This window comes from Bufo gargarizans, chromosome 2, assembly GCF_014858855.1.
Source record: "Bufo gargarizans isolate SCDJY-AF-19 chromosome 2, ASM1485885v1, whole genome shotgun sequence".
NCBI classification, from domain to species: Eukaryota; Metazoa; Chordata; class Amphibia; order Anura; family Bufonidae; genus Bufo; species Bufo gargarizans.
Window position 1 is genome coordinate 722,287,001 of NC_058081.1, and position 18,316 is coordinate 722,305,316.

Sequence of the window (18,316 nt, forward strand, 5' to 3'; positions counted from 1 at the left end):
GGACGAATATGCCCCTTCTCGAGACTCTCGGAGATATAGGTTCGCATTGCGAGTCTTTCTGGTTGTGAGAGATTGTAGAGGCGTGCTTTTGGCAGCTTGGCGCCGGGAATGAGGTTAATGGGACAGTTAGCTCCTGAACACCGCTCTCGGAAAACACATCCGAGAAATCAGAGAGAAATGATGGCACCGTTTTAGTAGACACCTCTGCAAAAGTCGCTGTGAGACAATTCTCTCTACAAAAGTCACTCCACTCATTTATTTGCCTTCCTTGCCAATCAATAGTGGGGTTATGTCTAGTGAGCCAAGGTAGCCCCAAAACTAGAGGAGAAGGCAATCCGTTAAGGACAAAACAAGATATCTCCTCCACATGAGTGTCACCTACAGCTAGCCGGATATTGTGAACAATGCCTTTCAGAGATCTCTGCGAGAGTGGAGCAGAGTCGATAGCAAAAACAGGTATATCCTTTTCTAATGTACAAACCTGAAAACCATGCAAGGCTACAAATTGAGTGTCAATAAGATTGACGGCCGCTCCACTATCGACAAAAATCTCACAAGGAATGACTTTGCTCTCTAGCGCCACCCTGGCAGACAGGAGAAAACGGGAACTGCAGGTCAGAGGAATAGCATCAATTCCCACATCAACTTTGCCCAAAGTAGCAGATGAAGCAGAACTTGATGATTTACCTCTTGAGGTTTTTCTCTTATTATCGCTCTTAGTACAGTTCAGGAATCTCCTAGACGGACAAACATTTGCCAAATGACCTATGCCCCCACAACAAAAACACACCATATTCTGAGGACTAAATCCTCTTTTATCAGGGGCAAGTCGGCCTAGCTGCATGGGCTCCACTTCAGAGGGGAGCGAGACAGGATGAGACCCCTGCATACTGAATGAGTCCGCACCATTGCCCCTAGACTGACAATGGCTGGACGGAGAGGTCTCGTTTCTTTCCCTTAGATGCCTGTCAAGGCGTACCGCCAATGACATGGCAGACTCTAAGGACGTTGGTCTCTCATGGAAAGCAAAGGCATCTTTCAAACGCTCTGAGAGACCATGACAGAACTGACTTCGGAGTGCAGCATCATTCCAGCCTGAATCAGCTGCCCATCTCCGAAATTCAGAACAATAAAGCTCCGCAGACAGTTTGTTCTGGCATAAAGAACGTAAGTTCGATTCTGCCAGAGCAACATGATCCGGGTCATCATATACAGTCATGTGAAAAAATTAGGACACCCTTTGAAAGCATGTGGTTTTTTGTAACATTTTTAATAAAAGGTTATTTCATCTCCGTTTCAACAATACAGAGAGATTAAAGTAATCCAACTAAACAAAGAAAACTGAAGAAAAGTCTTTTCAAGATCTTCTGTAAATGTCATTCTACAAAAATGCCTATTCTAACTGAGGAAAAAGATAGGACACCCTCACATGTATTCCCTCTTAAATTGGCTCAGATCTCACACAGGTATATCACACCAGGTGCACATAATTAGTAGATCGTTACTCTGCATGTTGAATGAGGCTTGCCCTATTTAAACCTCAGACATTTAGTTTGGTGTGCTCCTGACTGTTGAAGTGAGAGTGAGCACCATGGTGAGAGCAAAAGAGCTGTCAGAGGACTTCAGAAAAAAGATTGTAGCAGCCTATGAGTCTGGGAAGGGATTTAAAAAGATCTCAAAAGATTTTGAAATCAGCCATTCCACTGTCCGGAAGATAGTCTACAAGTGGAGGGCTTTCAAAACAACTGCCAACATGCCCAGGACTGGTCGCCCCAGCAAGTTCACCCCAAGAGCAGACCGCAAGATGCTAAAAGAGGTCTCCAAAAACCCTAAAGTGTCATCTCGAGAACTACAGCAGGCTCTGGCTACTGTTGATGTAGAAGTACATGCCTCTACAATCAGAAAGAGACTGTACAAGTTTAACTTGCATGGGAGGTGTGCAAGGAGGAAACCTTTGCTTTCCAAGAGAAACATCGAGGCCAGACTGACATTTGCCAGAGATAAAGTTGACAAAGACCAGGACTTCTGGAATAATGTTCTTTGGACAGATGAGTCCAAAATTGAATTATTTGGACACAACAGCAGAGGACATGTTTGGCGTAAACCAAACACAGCATTCCAAGAAAAGAACCTCATACCAACTGTGAAGCATGGAGGTGGAAGTGTCATGGTTTGGGGCTGCTTTGCTGCAGCAGGACCTGGTCAGCTCACCATCATAGAATCCACGATGAATTCTACTGTGTATCAGAAGGTGCTTGAAGAACATGTGAGACCATCAGTTAGAAAATTAAAGCTGAAGCGGAACTGGACCATGCAACATGACAATGACCCAAAACATACTAGTAAATCAACCAAAGATTGGCTGAAAAAGAAGAAATGGAGAGTCCTGGAATGGCCAAGTCAAAGTCCAGATTTGAATCCCATTGAGATGCTGTGGGGTGACTTGAAAAGGGCTGTACGTGCAAGAAACCCCTCAAACATCTCACAGCTGAAAAAGTTCTGCATTGAGGAGTGGGGTAAAATTTCCTCAGACCGATGTCGAAGACTGGTAGATGGCTACAAGAACCGTCTCACTGCAGTTATTTCAGCCAAAGGAGGTAACACTCGCTATTAGGGGCAAGGGTGTCCTATCTTTTTCCTCAGTTAGAATAGGCATTTTTGTAGAATGACATTTACAGAAGATCTTGAAAATACTTTTCTTCAGTTTTCTTTGTTTAGTCGGATTACTTTAATCTCTCTGTATTGTTGAAACGGAGATGAAATAACCTTTTATTAAAAATGTTACAAAAAACCACATGCATTCAAAGGGTGTCCTAATTTTTTCACATGACTGTATCTGCCCCAGGGCCACAAAAAATCTTTCCACGGATCGAAGGGAGGGATCCCCAGATGGCAACGAAAAAGCCCAAGTCTGAGCATTACCCCTGAGCAGGGAGATGACAATCCTCACCCTCTGTTCCTCATTACCAGAGGAGTGGGGACACAAGCAAAAATGGAGTTTGCATGCCTCTCTGAAGCGAACAAAATTCTCACTGCCCCTGGAGAACGTTTCCGGAAGTGAGACCTTTGGCTCGCAACAGACTCCATGAGCCGGAGCAGAGCCCAATGTTTGTAGCTGAGTCACAGATTGACGGAGATCCGCTACTTCCAAAGAAAGACCCTGCATGCGGTCAACCAAGCGAGAAAGCAGATCCATGTCAACAAGGACGGTTTTGGTGGATTATAATGTCACGGCTGTTTAAGGGTAACCAGAGCATACACAGTAAGAAGAGCTACTGACCGGACCCAAACTAGGGAAGAGAAAGGGTGACCCCTGTCAGACCCTCAACACTCTCCCTATGCTGCTAAAGCACATGCCCGGATCCAAATGGTGGAACGAGGCATGCCCGCGTACCTTAGACTGATGAGCCCTGTAACCCCTACAATAGTGGAAGGGGCACGGCCACCGATGCCCTGCTCAGAATATGGAGGGAACCGTGGCCACCTCAGATCCAGTCAGGAAATCACCAGGTACACAACAAAGTCTGCACACTTAGCTGATGGAGCTGCAGCCACAGAGAAGACGGATCCAAGGGCCGCTGGCAATATCCGGAGTGCTTGCAGCAGCAGAACACAGGTCCAGAGAACTAGTAGCTTAAGAAGTGAAGATACTCAAGGCAGAGCTACAACTGAAAAGAGAAATATAATCCACGCCCTGCAATAGGAGGAGGGGTGATTTAAAGGCAGGGAAATCAAACGCAGGAGGAACAGCTGGGAGTAAAGACCTCATCACAGGGGCGGAGAAACAGAACAGTGAGAACACCTCCAAACTCTAAGTGACATCATCACAGGGGTGGAGACACAGAGCTGTGAGAACGTCTCAAAGCTCTGGTAGTGACAGCTAGCTAGGAGAAATTGAGAAATTCCTAAAGAAAGCGGCAGCAGCATATGTGGCAAGAGACTCCAAGATGGCGCCTGGAACACCTGGTGCAGCTGGACACAAACAGACCGCAGCGGCAGGTCCAGAGAAGGTAAGGGAGGTCCCCCCTGAGTCAGATAGCCTCCTGATTTCGTGGGCATTCCTGAAAGAAGCCCTGGAAGGCGCTTTGGGACCCCTTACCTCCATTAAAGAAGATGTGCGTCATATAGGGAGGAGGGTGGAAACACTAGAAGAGGTACCGTCTGCTGTTATAGTGCATCAAAGAGCAGTGTCCTCTAGCCTGGCTATGTGCCAAAATCACATAAACTTCCTGTATACTGCATTGGAAGATCAAGAAAATAGGGGTAGGTGCAATAATCTGCGCTTCAGAGGCATCCCTGAATCTGTGCCCCTCAATGACATACCATAAACAGTTATTCAGATCTGTCTAAAACTATTGGGGCCAGACTCTGCACATGGGGTCATTATTGAAAGAGTACAAAAGGGACTCAATCCAAAGCTTCAACCTACGGAGCCCCCTCGAGATGTAATCTGTAAATTCCTGCACTTTACCATCAAGGAAGCAATACTTACTAGCGCCAGAAATACCACAACGCTGACGTGGGAGGACAATGTCATCACCATTTTCCAGGATTTTGCTCAATCCACACTGAAAAAACGTAGAGCATTAAAACCGCTTACTGATTGGCTCCGTTCCAACAAGATCCTATACAGGTGGACATTTCTATTTGGACTTTCTTTCCTCCATGAAGGACGTTGCGTTTCTATCTCCTCCAACAGTGATCTGGACAAAGTATTTGAACATCTCCAGATATCTCACTTACCTATTGAAAACGGTGAATTTGTCAAAAACCTATCAGCTTTACCCGACCTGCCTACAATTAGCCCGTGGGAATCTCCTCGCACTCCAAAACCTCAGAGATCCAGAAGAGGAAACCTTTCTTCAACCTCGAGGAGACTCCCAAGTACAGATAACTAAAAGGGACACTTCTAACCTTCCTCCATACCAACAAGAGGATCTACTTATACATCAACCAAGACCGCCTTTCATAAGTGTCAACTTTTATATGTATTTTGCTAATTGCTAAATAACCATCTAGGCCGAGATAAGGGTTAATTCATGTATCACCTGTCTCTATGTATTGCCTCTATCTCACTTGGGCAGGGAATAGTCTTATCCTTTCCTGTCTCAACCAGGGCAACCTCCCTACCTATGCCCTGTTCCATCTTAGAAGCTAGGTTTGGGCCCCAGGACAAGTTGAGATCCAGTTCCTACTGCTTTAACGAGGGTGCTACTTCACGGTATTTACCCTACCATCCTCATGCTATTTGAGCAGAGATGCTCTGATACTCTGATATTGTCACGGATCAGCGGATGTGAACCCACTGTGCCACTGACTAGCAATACTCTGGAGGGGCGTGACTAAGCAACTACCCGTATTTGACTAGAGCCTCAGATGGTGGGGTTAGGCTTGACTGTCGGTAATTACCAGGGGCTACTCCAGAGCGTATACCAATCAGTGGCAGCTGGTCCGGGCAGACCAGGAGGTACCTGCGAAGGTACCGACAGTACAGATGTGGTCAGACAGGCAGGAGAAGCAACACAGGAACCGGAGGAAGAGGCAGAGACGTAGTCAGAACAAGCAATGGGTCAGGACAAGCAGCACAGGTACAACATCAAACAATCCGGATTGGCAACGGGAGAGGTGGTGCAAGCAGGCAGGGATCACGAGTGGTAGCAAGCTCTTTAGCACAAGATTAGGACCTTGACTCTGAGGCATCTGGGTAAAGGACTGAGCCACTTAAATACCTGCAGGAGAGCCAGGACATGACCCCGCCCAGAGAGTGATGTGATGTGCATTTAATTTGCATACACTATCCAGCCATTTGGCAGCTATGCACATTTACCCCTACTATTAACAGATGGGCCCCAGACGAAGGTACGCCGAAACGCGTGTTGGGGTTGGCGCCACCTGGAGGAGACACAGCATGGGTAATTGTTCAATGTCCTTTTGATACAGATGAATTGTTTGCATTAGCACTGTACTTGTTCATGTGATACATTGATGGACTGATATATGGACTTGCATCTGCTGTATGTTTCCTCCAGTGATGTAGTTTTTATCTTCTGCACCATATTCTTTTAATCATGTTAAATAAAGTATTAATTCATTATAAGCGGTCTGGCATTTTTAGTAGGTTTATATTGCGGTAGTATGCCACAGGCTTATGCCAGCTGATTACTAAGTAATCATCCCCTGGTTTGGGTATATATCGGTTATTGGCTGACATATGTGTAGCTTCATTTAATGTCAAAGGCTTTCATTCGCCGTCCAAACGCAGACAGATTTTCTCTTATGCAAAAAAAGAATAGTGCTAATGCTTCAGGAGACACACTTTAAGTTTGATAAATACCCAAACCTTGCCCACTCATTGATCCACAGTGTTATCATTGTGAGAATAAACTCAGCATCCAAAGGCATGAGTGTCGATTTCCAGAAGGGCCTTCCTTTCACATATATCTATTATGTCCAGGATGAGGAGGGTAGATATATTTAGCTAAAGGGTACTATTGCCAACCAGATATACACTTTTGCGAATGTATATGCCCCCAACGTCAACCAGGTGTCATGGTTGGACGATGTGCTTTCCCTCTTGGAAACATATAAGTAGGGTGTGGTGGTGCTTGGGGGTGATTTTAATGTAACACTGGAACCCTCTTTAGATTAAACATCTAAAATATCTGCGGAATCCGCTAAAGCACTTAGACATGTTAAAGGGAATCTGTCACTAGCAATTTACCAATTTTTTTTTTCATGAATCCATGTTTAACAGAGTACCTGTTTTCCATCTGTGTTGTTCTTTTGATTGTGAGTCTTGTCATTTCTTAAAAAAATCGATTCTTATGATATGTAAATGACGCTGTAAGGAGCCCAGAGGGGCGTTATTCTTTCTCCACGGTGCCCAGGAATGCCCCTCTGAAGTGCCGTGCCCGGCTAAGTTTGAAAACTAATAACGCCTCCAAGTTAATCTAAATCGCCTCCCAGAGGCGCGGCTAAATGCTAAACAACCCCCCCCCCCCCCAGCGCCGCGCTCTGCAGCAAACACCCCGATCCTCCTCTCGCCGGCATCCCAAATCCCACGCAGGCGCAGTGCCGTCAGTCATCTTATCATAGCGCAGGCAAGAGAGGAGGATCGGGGTGTTTGCTGCAGAGCGCGGCGCTGGGGGGGGGGGTTGTTGAGCACTTAGCCGCGCCTCTGGGAGGCGATTTAGATTAACTTGGAGGCGTTATTAGTTTTCAAACTTAGGTGGGCACGGCACTTCAGAGGGGCGTTCCTGGGCACCGTGGAGAAAGAATAACGCCCCTCTGGGCTCCTTACAGCGTCATTTACATATCAGAAGAATCGCTTTTTTGAAGAAATGACAAGACTCACAATCAAAAGAACAACACAGATGGAAAACAGGTACTCTGTTAAACATGGATTCATGAAAAAAAAATTGGGGTAAATTGCTAGTGACAGATTCCCTTTAAGAGAAAACTGCAACAGGGGTCCATATGTAATGCATGGCGGCTCCTCAATCTCTCCACGCAGGACTACACCTCCATGGTTCATATAATAGACTGGACTATCTATTCATATCAAAAGAACACTACACTTGCACTTATGTACCCGAGCCTACATAGGCACTATGCACCTCTCTGACCACTCTACTGTGTTCCTTTCCATCCTGGCTCCCCCGCTAGAGCAACGTGCATTTAGTTGGAGACTAAATGAGCAGCTTATCTCTTCCGGAAAACCTTTAATTCGCTCCCAAAAGCTGTTGGAGGAGTTCTTCTCGCTTAACTCTCTCCCAGAGACCTCACCACACATAGTGCGGGATGCCAATAAAGCTTACATGAGAGGACAATTTATTTGCATGGGGACCAGGCTTAAGAGAGACAGGAAGGCTTGTGCTGATGAGCTTCTGTCCTAAATTCAACGTCTCGATTAACTACATAAACAATCCCTGTTGGATGTCCACCTTGCTGAACTCACAGATTTAAGGGCAGCACTAAAAAATCTTCTGAACACGGCCTCAGCAAAGTTCGATCTCCATTCACAATTTAAATATTACGCCAACAGAGACAAGGCCTCTAAATCTATGATGCAACACATTAAACAGAGGAAATCCTACAATTCCATCCATAGGATTAAGGACCCTGGTAATGGGGAGCTTTTTGCCACCCAAGATATCGCTAAACAGTTTCAGAGCTTTTATTACTCTATATATAACCTACATGAGGCTAAAACGGTGGTCCGTACCCCCCTCCACCGCGGGAGTCTGTGACACCCTTCCTTTGCTCTCTTTCTCTGCCTACATTATCGAACTCTCAAGCTCAGTCCTTCAGGACCCATTTACTATGGATGAGCTTATAACCGCAATTAAACAACTCCCAAATGGGAAATGCCCTGTTCCTGATGGCTTCCCAGACCTATATTACCACTCCTTCTATAAAACGCTAGGGCCACATTATGCAATAGCTCCCTGTCTGGTGTTCCGTTGCCGGCAGACATGACTAGAGCCCATATTACTTTGATCCCTAAAGAGGGGAAAGATGAATCACAATGTGCTAATTACCACCCAATATCCCTGCTAAACCTGGACTTGAAATAACTAGCTAAAATGTTGGCCACCCGTCTATCTAAGATCTATCCCTGGCTGATCAAATGAGACCAGGTGGCCTTTGTCCAGGGTACGGAGGGCAGAGACAATAAGGCTAGAGTTTTAAACGCTATCTACCACACTAAGAGGCTTAAAGGCCGAAAAGGCCTTTGATAGAGTCAACTGGGATTATATGAGGGAACTGCTATTAGCTTTTAGGCTTCCAGACTCATATATTAAGGCCATCTTTTCCCTCTATACACATGCTTTGGCTTCAATTATCATAAATGACTCTCTATTAGGGTTGAGCGACCGAACTTTAGGATTTTTTGACCCGGGACCCGAACATTTCAGTAAAAGTTCAGGTTCGAGTTCGATGTTCAGCGATTTAATGGCGCTCTTTGAAAGGTTGCAGAGCAGCCAATCAACAAGCGTTTAACTCGTGTGCCCTTAGAAGCCATCACAGCCATGCCTACTAATGGCATGGCTGTGATTGGCCAGTGCAGCATGTGACCCAGCCTCTATATAAGCTGGAGTCACGTAGCGCCGCACGTCACTCTTCTCTTACTAGTGTAAGGAGAGGATGATTCTGCTGTGAGGGAGAGAATAGGACAGAATCTGATATCATAACTTGTTGTTAACTCTGTGATCTACAGCGATTTTTTTTGTGGGTGCAGTGCAACATTTTTGTACCCTGCCCTGAGCCCAGTGACACAGAAAAATAAGTTTTATCCGTCTGTTAGTTAGGTGGGCGTTGGCGGCCATTTTGTGCAAGTTCAGCGCACCAGCACAGGATATGTGCCAGGGACAATAATTTAACCTTGTTCTTTTCAGTGGGCAACATATACCCATATTTTAAGTGCACCTGCACTGCATATGTGCCAGGGGAAGGGAAAATAATATATAGGGAATCCGTTTGTGAGTTCAGGGACCCAGCGGGTGACATATTCACATTTTTGTTATGTAAAGTAGAATCCAAGTAAATCCATCTGTTAGATTCTGGGGGGACAAATTATTATAATTTTTTGGTAAAAAGTACATTTGCGTCCTGCACTGCATTTGTAATAGTGAAAGAAAATCAGTAAATCCATCTGTTTCACTGTGGGTGAAAAAATTATATATTTTTTTCCATAACGTACCTTTGCGGCGTTTGCTGCATTTCTGACAGTCCAATACAGCCGTTAAATACTGCTGTTATATTGTGGTTTGGAAAAAAATAACATTTTGTGCTACATACTACATTTGCGGCCTTTGCTGCATTTCTGACAGTCCAATGCAGCTGTAAAAAAGTAATGTCCTTGCCGTTTGCCTGGCGGTCTGTTCGCGGCGTACTTTGCTCGTTCGCTGAACATGCAAACATATGGCGATATTCGCGACCCGCCATATTCTTTTACATTGTGAAGAACTTTGACCCATGACACATCCATCAGGTGGACATCCAATTGAAAGGTTTTAGCACATGGACATACCCCCTAACTTATAAATAGGCCGCCATTTTACATTCAGTGTTTTTCCATTGTAGGGAGAGGTTGCTGTATGGAGCAGGGACAGACTGTTAGGGACACAAATTGCTAGCTAAAACGGGCACAAAAGTCCTTTTAAGGACTGGTATAGGTGTGCTATCAATAGGTGTGCAGTACAGAGGGGTGTAATATACTTATACTTTCTAACATAGAAAGCATATTATAGTGGATTTGTATTGTGCAGCAGTGGTGAGCGGTTCTGCAGCTACACAGAGTGACAAAAACAATTAGAAAAAATAATTATACCTGGTGTGATATACCAGTCGCCCCCCCAAAAAACTGATGGACGCGGGGTGTTATATACGAATAATATACTCTCTATATAGTGCATTTGGGTACAGCAGCATTTGTTTGTGGTTTTGCTGCGTTCTATCTGCTCCACACAGTGACAAACGGTATTGGAAAAATTTATTATAACTGGTGTGCATGCGCCTACGCAAAAATTATATTGCCGATATTTCACATTGAAAAAAATAATGAATGGAGACCGCAAATTCGAATACTACATCTGGTATGTCACTGTCCATGTGGGAATATTTGTGCACTTCTAGTAATTATTTCTTGGCTGCAAATATGAGCTGAAAGTGTTCATGATTGCACAGTGGTTTGCGCACTGTGCAATCAGAGCCTGAAGCGAGGCATAAACGTTCTGAACATGAGCACAACCTGCATGACCAAGCATCTAAGTGCAAAGCATGAACTGCAGTGGAGTGGACACCTCAAAAACCAAGAAAGGTCTCTGGCTCCTCCTGCTTCCTCTTCTGCTGCTGTCTCAGCTTCTTCATCCCCCTCTGGAGTTAAAGTGGCACCTGCCAACCCGCAAACAGAGGATCTGCCAGCAACACCACCACCTGGGTCACCAAGCATCTCCACAATGTCCTACGGAAGCGTTCAACTATTTATCTCCCAAACACTGGAGCGAAAGAGGAAATACCCCCCTACCCACCCGCGATCCCTGGCCCTGAATGCCAGCATTTCAAAATTACTGGCCTTTAAAATGCCATTATTCCGTCTGGTGGAGCCTACTTTTCCAGGCGAGCCATCCCTTCTCTGCACAACCAAGTAGGGGAAAAATCAGGTGTGCATTGCGCAACGCCATCTGTGGCAAAGTCCACCTAACTACAGATACGTGGACCAGTAAGCACGGTCAGGGACGTTATATCTCCCTAACAGCACACTGGGTAAATGCAGTGGCGCCTGGGCCTGAGGCAGATAGCAGTTTGGCGCATGCCCTTCCACCACCGAAGATTGCAGAGCGCTTCTCTTTGCCTCCTGTTGCTTCCTCCTTCTACTCCGCTTCCTCATCCTCTACCAGCTCCTCATCCGGTCAGCGTAACACCTTCACCACCAACTTCAGCACATACAGGGGTAAACGACAACAGGCAGTTTTAAAAGTTATCTGTTTGGGGGACAAACCCCACACCATGCAGGAGCTGTGGACGGGCATGGAACAACAAACCAATGAGTGGCTGGTGCCAGTCAGCCTCAAGCCCGGCCTGGTGGTGTGTGATAAAGGGTGAAATCTCATAGCAGCTCTGGGACTAGTCAGTTTGATGCACATCCCTTGCCTTGTGCATGTACTGAATTTGGTGGTGCAGAGATTCCTTAAAAATTACCCCGACATGTCAGAGCTGCTGCATAAAGTGCGGGCCGTCTGTGCGCGCTTCCGGCGTTCACATCCTGCTGCTGCTCGCCTGTCAGCACTGCAGCGTAACTTCGGCCTTTCTTCTCACCGCCTCATATGCGACGTGCCCACAAGGTGGAACTCCACCTTGCACATGCTGGCCAGACTGTGCGAGCAGCAGCAGGCCATAGTGGAGTTTTAGCTGCAGCATGCACGGGTTAGTCGCTCAGCGGAACAGCACCACTTTACCACCAATGAGTGGGCCTCCATGCAAGACCTGTGTTTCTTGTTGCGCTGTTTAGAGTGCTCCACAAACATGGCCAGTGCCGATAACGCCGTTCTCATCGTTACTATCCAACTTATATGCCTCCTTGAAAAAACGCTCATGGCGATGATGGAAGAGGATGTGGCACAGGAGTAGGGGGAGGAAGAGGGATCATTTCGTAGAGTTTCCAGACAGTTATTCACAAGTGGCTCCGACTGTGGGTTCCTGCACCCACAAACGCCAGGTACACAAATGTCCATCCAGGGCACAGTTCTGGAGGATGAGGAGGTGAAGGATGAGGAGGAGGAAGAACCTTGTTCACAGCAGGGTGGCACTCAGAGCATTTCATGTCCATCACTGGTGCATGGCTGGGGGGATACAGAGGACACAGACGATACACCTCCCACAGAGGACAGCTTTTTGTTGCCTCTGGGCAGCCTGGCACACATGAGCGATAACATACTGCAGTGTCTCCGCAACGAGCTCCGAGTTGCCCACATTCAAATTTGTGCTGATTACTGGGTGGCCACGCTGCTGGATCCCTGTTACAAGGACAACGTACCATCCTTAATTCCGTCACTGGAGCGTGATCGCAAGATGCGCGAGTACAAGTGCACACTGGTAGACGCGCTGCTGGTGGCATTCCCACCTGACAGCGGGGGCACAGTGGAAGCACAAGGCGAAGGCAGAGGACGAGGAAGAGGTTGCCAACTCAGCTGGGGCACCGCCAGCACCTCAGAAGGCAGGGTTATCATGGCCGAAATGTGGAAAAGCTTTGTCAGCAGGCCACAAAAACCAGCACCACCAGCTGATATGGAACTTCTTAGCAGGAGGCAGCATTTCATCAACATGGTGGAGCAGTATGTGTGCACACGCCTACACGTACTGAATGACGGGTCTGCCCCCTTCAACTTCTGGGTCTCCAAATTCGGCACATGGCCTGTGCTTGCCCTTTACGCCTTGGAGGTGCTGGCCTGCCCTGCAGCCAGTGTATTATCCGAACGTGTGTTTAGCACGGCAGGGGCGTCATCACAGACAAGCGCAGCCGCCTGTCTACAGCCAATGTGGACAAGCTCACGTTCATTAAAATGAACCAGGCATGGATCCCACAGGACTTGTCCGTACCTTGTGCAGAATGGACATGTATACCGGCCTTACCCAGCCATTGTTATACTGCATCACAATTGCTCATTGTTGTATTTTTTATATTTCCCACTCTTTTGGGGTGTACCCTAATAAAAAATAAAATAAAAAAAAACAGTGTTGGCTACCTTGTCCTTCTCCACCGCCGCTTCCACCTACACTGCTACGTCCACCGCCTCCTCAAAATCCTACTCCATATGGACCTTCACCTCATAAATTAATTATTTATATTTTTTGGTACGCATTTTATTTTATGTCATTTCACAAATTCACCTATTTTTAAGTGTGATATACCACTGCTATACCTAGTAAACAGGTAAAAAAATAATCACTAATTTGTTACATTTTCGGGTGAAATTAACCAATTTTTGGCTGTGATATACCCCTGCTCTACCTAGTTGACAGCTTAATAAACTTCACTAATTTTTCTGTTACATTCTTGGGTTGACATTTTACAATTTTTGACGTGACCAAAATTTTTTTAAATAATATGTTTCATCTGGCGATGAAAAACCCCTACTCTGCATAGGTGACAGGGACTTAAATACATTTCTAAAATTCGTCTTTAATTGGCCCTTTCTTTCGATCCTTCTGCTTTAATAACTTTTCCCATATTTCCGCTCAATCAAAATTAAATTTCATCCATTGATATCCCTTGGATGTGGCATCTCTTTCTCACGCTCCCTCTCCGGTGTGGAACCCTGATTCGCCGCTAACCGTGATCACCATGATAGGCACAGAAAAGAGCATCCAAAGTTGATAGAGCAGATATCCAATTGGATCGTGAACATCACAGGGACGTGCAACATGGTGGAGCAGTATGTGTGCACACGCCTACACGAACTGACTGATTTTTCTGCCCCCTGCAACTTCTGGGTCTCCAAATTGGGCACATGGCCTGAGCTTGCCCTTTACGCCTTGGAGGTGCTGGCCTGCCCTGCAGCCAGTGTATTGTCTGAAGGTTTGTTTAGCACAACTGGAGGGGGTTATCACAGGTTATATTTCCCAATGTTTTGGGCTGTACCCTAATTTAAAAAAATAAAAATAAATTTTAAACCAAAAAGCAGTATTGGCTACCTCCTCCTCCTCCACCGCCGCTTCCACCTACACCGCCACATCCACCGCCTCCTCAACCTCCTACTCCATATGGACCTCGTCCTCCTAGATCAAGATTATTATTTTAATTTCTAAAATCCGTCTTTAATTGATGCGTGCCTCCACCTTTCATTCGATCCTTCCGCTTTAATAACTTGTCTAACATTAACTCCCGATCACATTTTAGTCATTGACCTCCCTTGGATGTGGTATCCCTTTCTCAGGCTCCCTTTCCAGCATGAAACCCTGATTCCCCGTTACCCGTGATCACCATGGTAGGCGCATAAAAGAACATCAAAAGTTGATAGAGAAGATATCCAATTGGATGTCACAGGGACGTGCGAACAGGCAGAAGTTATCTAGAGTCAACAAAGCGGCAGCAGGGCCTCTCCTGTCTAACGTTTCCTAATCCAAAATACTGCAGTGACCTTCCCTGTAATTTTGTATTAATCATTCCAATAACAGGGCATCTTAAGAGTCCTGTATTTTTATTTATCGTCACTACCTCCCGGAGTCGTGAGTGGGTAGTTGCCGCGTGCCCCCTCCTTTACTTGGATGCTTCTGCTTCAATAACTTGTCCCACATTTTAGCCATTGACCTTGGATGTGGTATCCCTTTCTCACGCTCCCTCTCCTGCATGGAACCCTGATTCCCCGTTACCCGTGATCACCATGGTAGGCGCATAAAAGAACATCGAAAGTTGATTGGGCACATGACCTGAGCTTGCCCTTTACGCTTTGGAGGTGCTGGCCTGCCCTGCAGCCAGTCTATTGTGTGAACGTGTGTTTAACACGGCAGGAGGGGGTTATCACAGACAAGCGTAGCCACCTGTCCACAGCCAATGTGGACAAACTCACGTTCATTAAAATGAACCAGGCAGGGATCCCACAGGACTAGTCCTTACCTTGTGCAGAATAGACATGTATACCTGCCTCACCCAGCCATTGTTGTACTCCAGAGCACTTTCTCTTTGTTTTATTTTTTATATTTCCCAAAAAATAAAAATAAAAAACGAAACAAAAAGCAGTGTTGGCTACCTTATCTTCCTCCACCGCTGCTTCCATCTACACTGCCACATCCACCACCTCCTCAACCTCCTACTCCATATGGACCTCCTCCTCCTAGATCAAGATTATTATTTTTTATTGTTACGCATTTTGTTATTTTAAGTCATTTCCCTATCCACATTTGTTTGCAGAGCACTTGCCATGAATTTAACCACAATTTGCTGCCTTTTGCAGCCCTCTAGCCCTTTCCATGCCTTTTTTAGAGCCATTTTAGTGCTTCAAAGTTCGCGTCCCCAGTAACTTCAATGGGGTTCGGTTAAGGGGTCAAGTTCGGGTGCCAAACTCGAACTTTTTTGTGAAGTTTGGCCGAACCTGTCGAACCCGAACATCCAGGTTTCCACTCAACTCTACTCTCTATCACTACGCTTCACAATCTGGAACGACACCAGAGAGGGATGCGCGCTTTCCCCATTACTATTTGTTCTAGTCATGTAAACCTTGTTACAAGCAATCAGGGTGGAGAGGGAGATTGAGGGACTTAAGATGGGGCACTGGGAACACAAGGTGGCCGCCTTTGCAGATGATCTGCTTATGACCACTAATCCAGTTAAAGCTCTTCTGCATATAAACAAAATCTTAGAACAGTTCAGTCTCTACTTCAATTTCAAAATAAATATGAATAAATCCCATTTTCTAAGCATAGACCTTCCGAACCCAATCAAAAACCTAATGAGTGTCAGCTCCCCCTCATATTACCTACCTGGGTGACAAGATAAGGCCAGACCCCTCATCACTTTTTCTTCTAAACTACACTCCTCTCCTCCAATCGATAACAGACCAACTCTCCACATTAAAAACCTCAATGCTATACATTACTCATTTTGCCCAAACTGACATACCTTCAACAGGTCTTACCCATTCCTGTACCAAAAATGTACTATACCAAGGTAAAACAAAAAATCAGCTCTATTATATGGGCAGGAAAAAGAACGCGCCTGGCTCATGCTGTTCTCAGTAAACCCAAGCCATTCCTACAAATTCCTCCTTGCCCTCTTCCATAGAGCAGAGGACAAGGAGGAGTCTGAGCAGGAGAAGAAGAAGATGATGGTGATGATGCTAACAATGACACTGTGCTGCTTGGAAAAGCGTGTTGACCAGGAGAAGGAGGACAGACTTGTTCTGATTTGGTATGCTGGCCAGTTCTTTTTTCCCAAAGTATTTGGTAATGCCACATCATGTGGTTCAGTAACCATGGTGCTTATGTTTTTGGTGCATGTGTTTGAACACCCACAGCTTATGTTAATCTTGCAGATCTTGCATGTGGCTTTTTTTTTTTATTCTTCCAGCACTGTGGAGAAAAAAAAAACCTGCAAGATGAGAGATACTTGCACCATCATAGTGCAAGTATCTCCCAGCCACTTTGATATGTCATCTTGGGCTCTTTGGCTAACTCTCAATTGCCTTGAGTGCCACTGTCACTACCTCTTCCACCACTACCTTGGCTACAAGTGCCACTACTACCACCATGTCTTCAGCAAGGAGATTATTTTTAATATCTTCCATAATGTGAGGTCGAGTTTTAGTGCCTCTTCTTAAGGTAAAAAGAACACATCCCGCTATGAGGAGGCCATGATGAAATGGAGGATATAACTGAAGCTAAAAGGCTTATTTGGGGTTGCAAGGAGAAGGAGCAGGAGGAATGCTTTGACTAGAGATGAGCAAATCGAAGTTGACGAAGTGGAATTCAATACGAATTTCAGGAAAAATTAAATTTGCACTAAATTCTTCACGCTTTGTTGTAACTAATTGCATTTTTCCTAAAATGGCTGCTGCACGTGTGAGGACATGGAGCAAGGATCTCTTGGAAAGCGGGATTACCCATAATGCCATGCATACAGCCAATCAGCAGCCAGACAGCCCTGTGATGTCACAACCCTATAAATAGTACTTAGTGCAGGGAGAGACGTCAGCAGGCGCTAGGGACAATGATAGGAAAGACTTCATTGTGCTAAAAAAACAATTTACAAGTTCAGGGAAAGATTATTCAAGATGAAGGGAAAGGATATGGAGGAATAATAGATGAGCGAATCGAAACTCGCAAAGTGGATTTCGATCAGAATTTAAGAAAAAATTGGATTTGCAACGAATGCGAATTTCCTCGCATTTTGTGGTAAGAAATCAAATTTTTCCTAAAATGGCTACTGCACGTGTGAGAACATGGAGAAAGGAAATCTAGGAAGGCGGGATCACCCAGACTGACATGCATGCAGCCAATCAGCAGCCAACCAGCCCCGTGATGTCACAGCCCTATAAATACGGCGCCATCTTAGTTCAGAGAGAGACATCAGAAAGAGCTAGGGACAGTGCTAGAAAAGCGAATTACAAGTGCAGGAAAAAATTACTTTGGGACCCAAATAGCCATTAAATAGCTCTGTCATTCCAGCAATTTGTTCTTGTTATTGGAGAGCAAGCGCTATTTTGAAAAAAACTTTAGTGGCCTATTTTAGTACAAAAAGAAAAATATACACGCACTTTACTATTGCAGTAATTTGTGGTGAAAGTGTTTAGTGGCCTATTTCAGTACAGAAAAGAAAAATATATATTCACAATTCACTTCTGCAGTTTTATGTGGTGATGGTGTTTACTGGCATATTTCAGTACAAAAAGAGAAATATATACGCAGTTCACCTTTGCAGTTATTTGCGAAAAAAGCATTTACTGGCCTATTTCAGTACAAAAAGCAAATTATATACGCAGTTCACTTTTGCAAATATTTGCACTAATAGTGTTTACTAGCATATTTCTGAGCAAATAGAGAAATATATACACAGTTCACTTTTGCAGTTATTTGCACTAAAAGCGTTTGCTGGCCTATTTCTGAGCAAATAGAGTAACTATATATACGCAGTTCACTTTTGTAGTTATTTGGACTAAAAGTGTTTACTGGCCTATTTCAGTACAAAAAGCAAGATATATACACAGTTCACTTTTGCAGTTTTTTGGACTAAAAGCGTTTACTGACCTATTTCTGGACAAAAAGAGAAATATATACGTAGTTCACTTTTGCAGTTATTTGCGATAAAAGCATTTACTGG

At 45.1% G+C, this 18,316-nt stretch overlaps 1 protein-coding gene across 1 annotated transcript in view; it reads right to left on the reverse strand.

The window, feature by feature from the left end:
* Window positions 1-18,316, reverse strand: part of LOC122926364 (sialic acid-binding Ig-like lectin 16) — a 139,755-nt gene that overhangs the window by 110,252 nt on the left and 11,187 nt on the right. Inside the window, exon 2 of the mRNA XM_044277739.1 lies at window positions 4,493-4,568. Within this exon, the coding sequence (XP_044133674.1) occupies window positions 4,493-4,568 (76 nt within the window). The remainder of the gene's footprint in view (window positions 1-4,492; window positions 4,569-18,316) is intronic.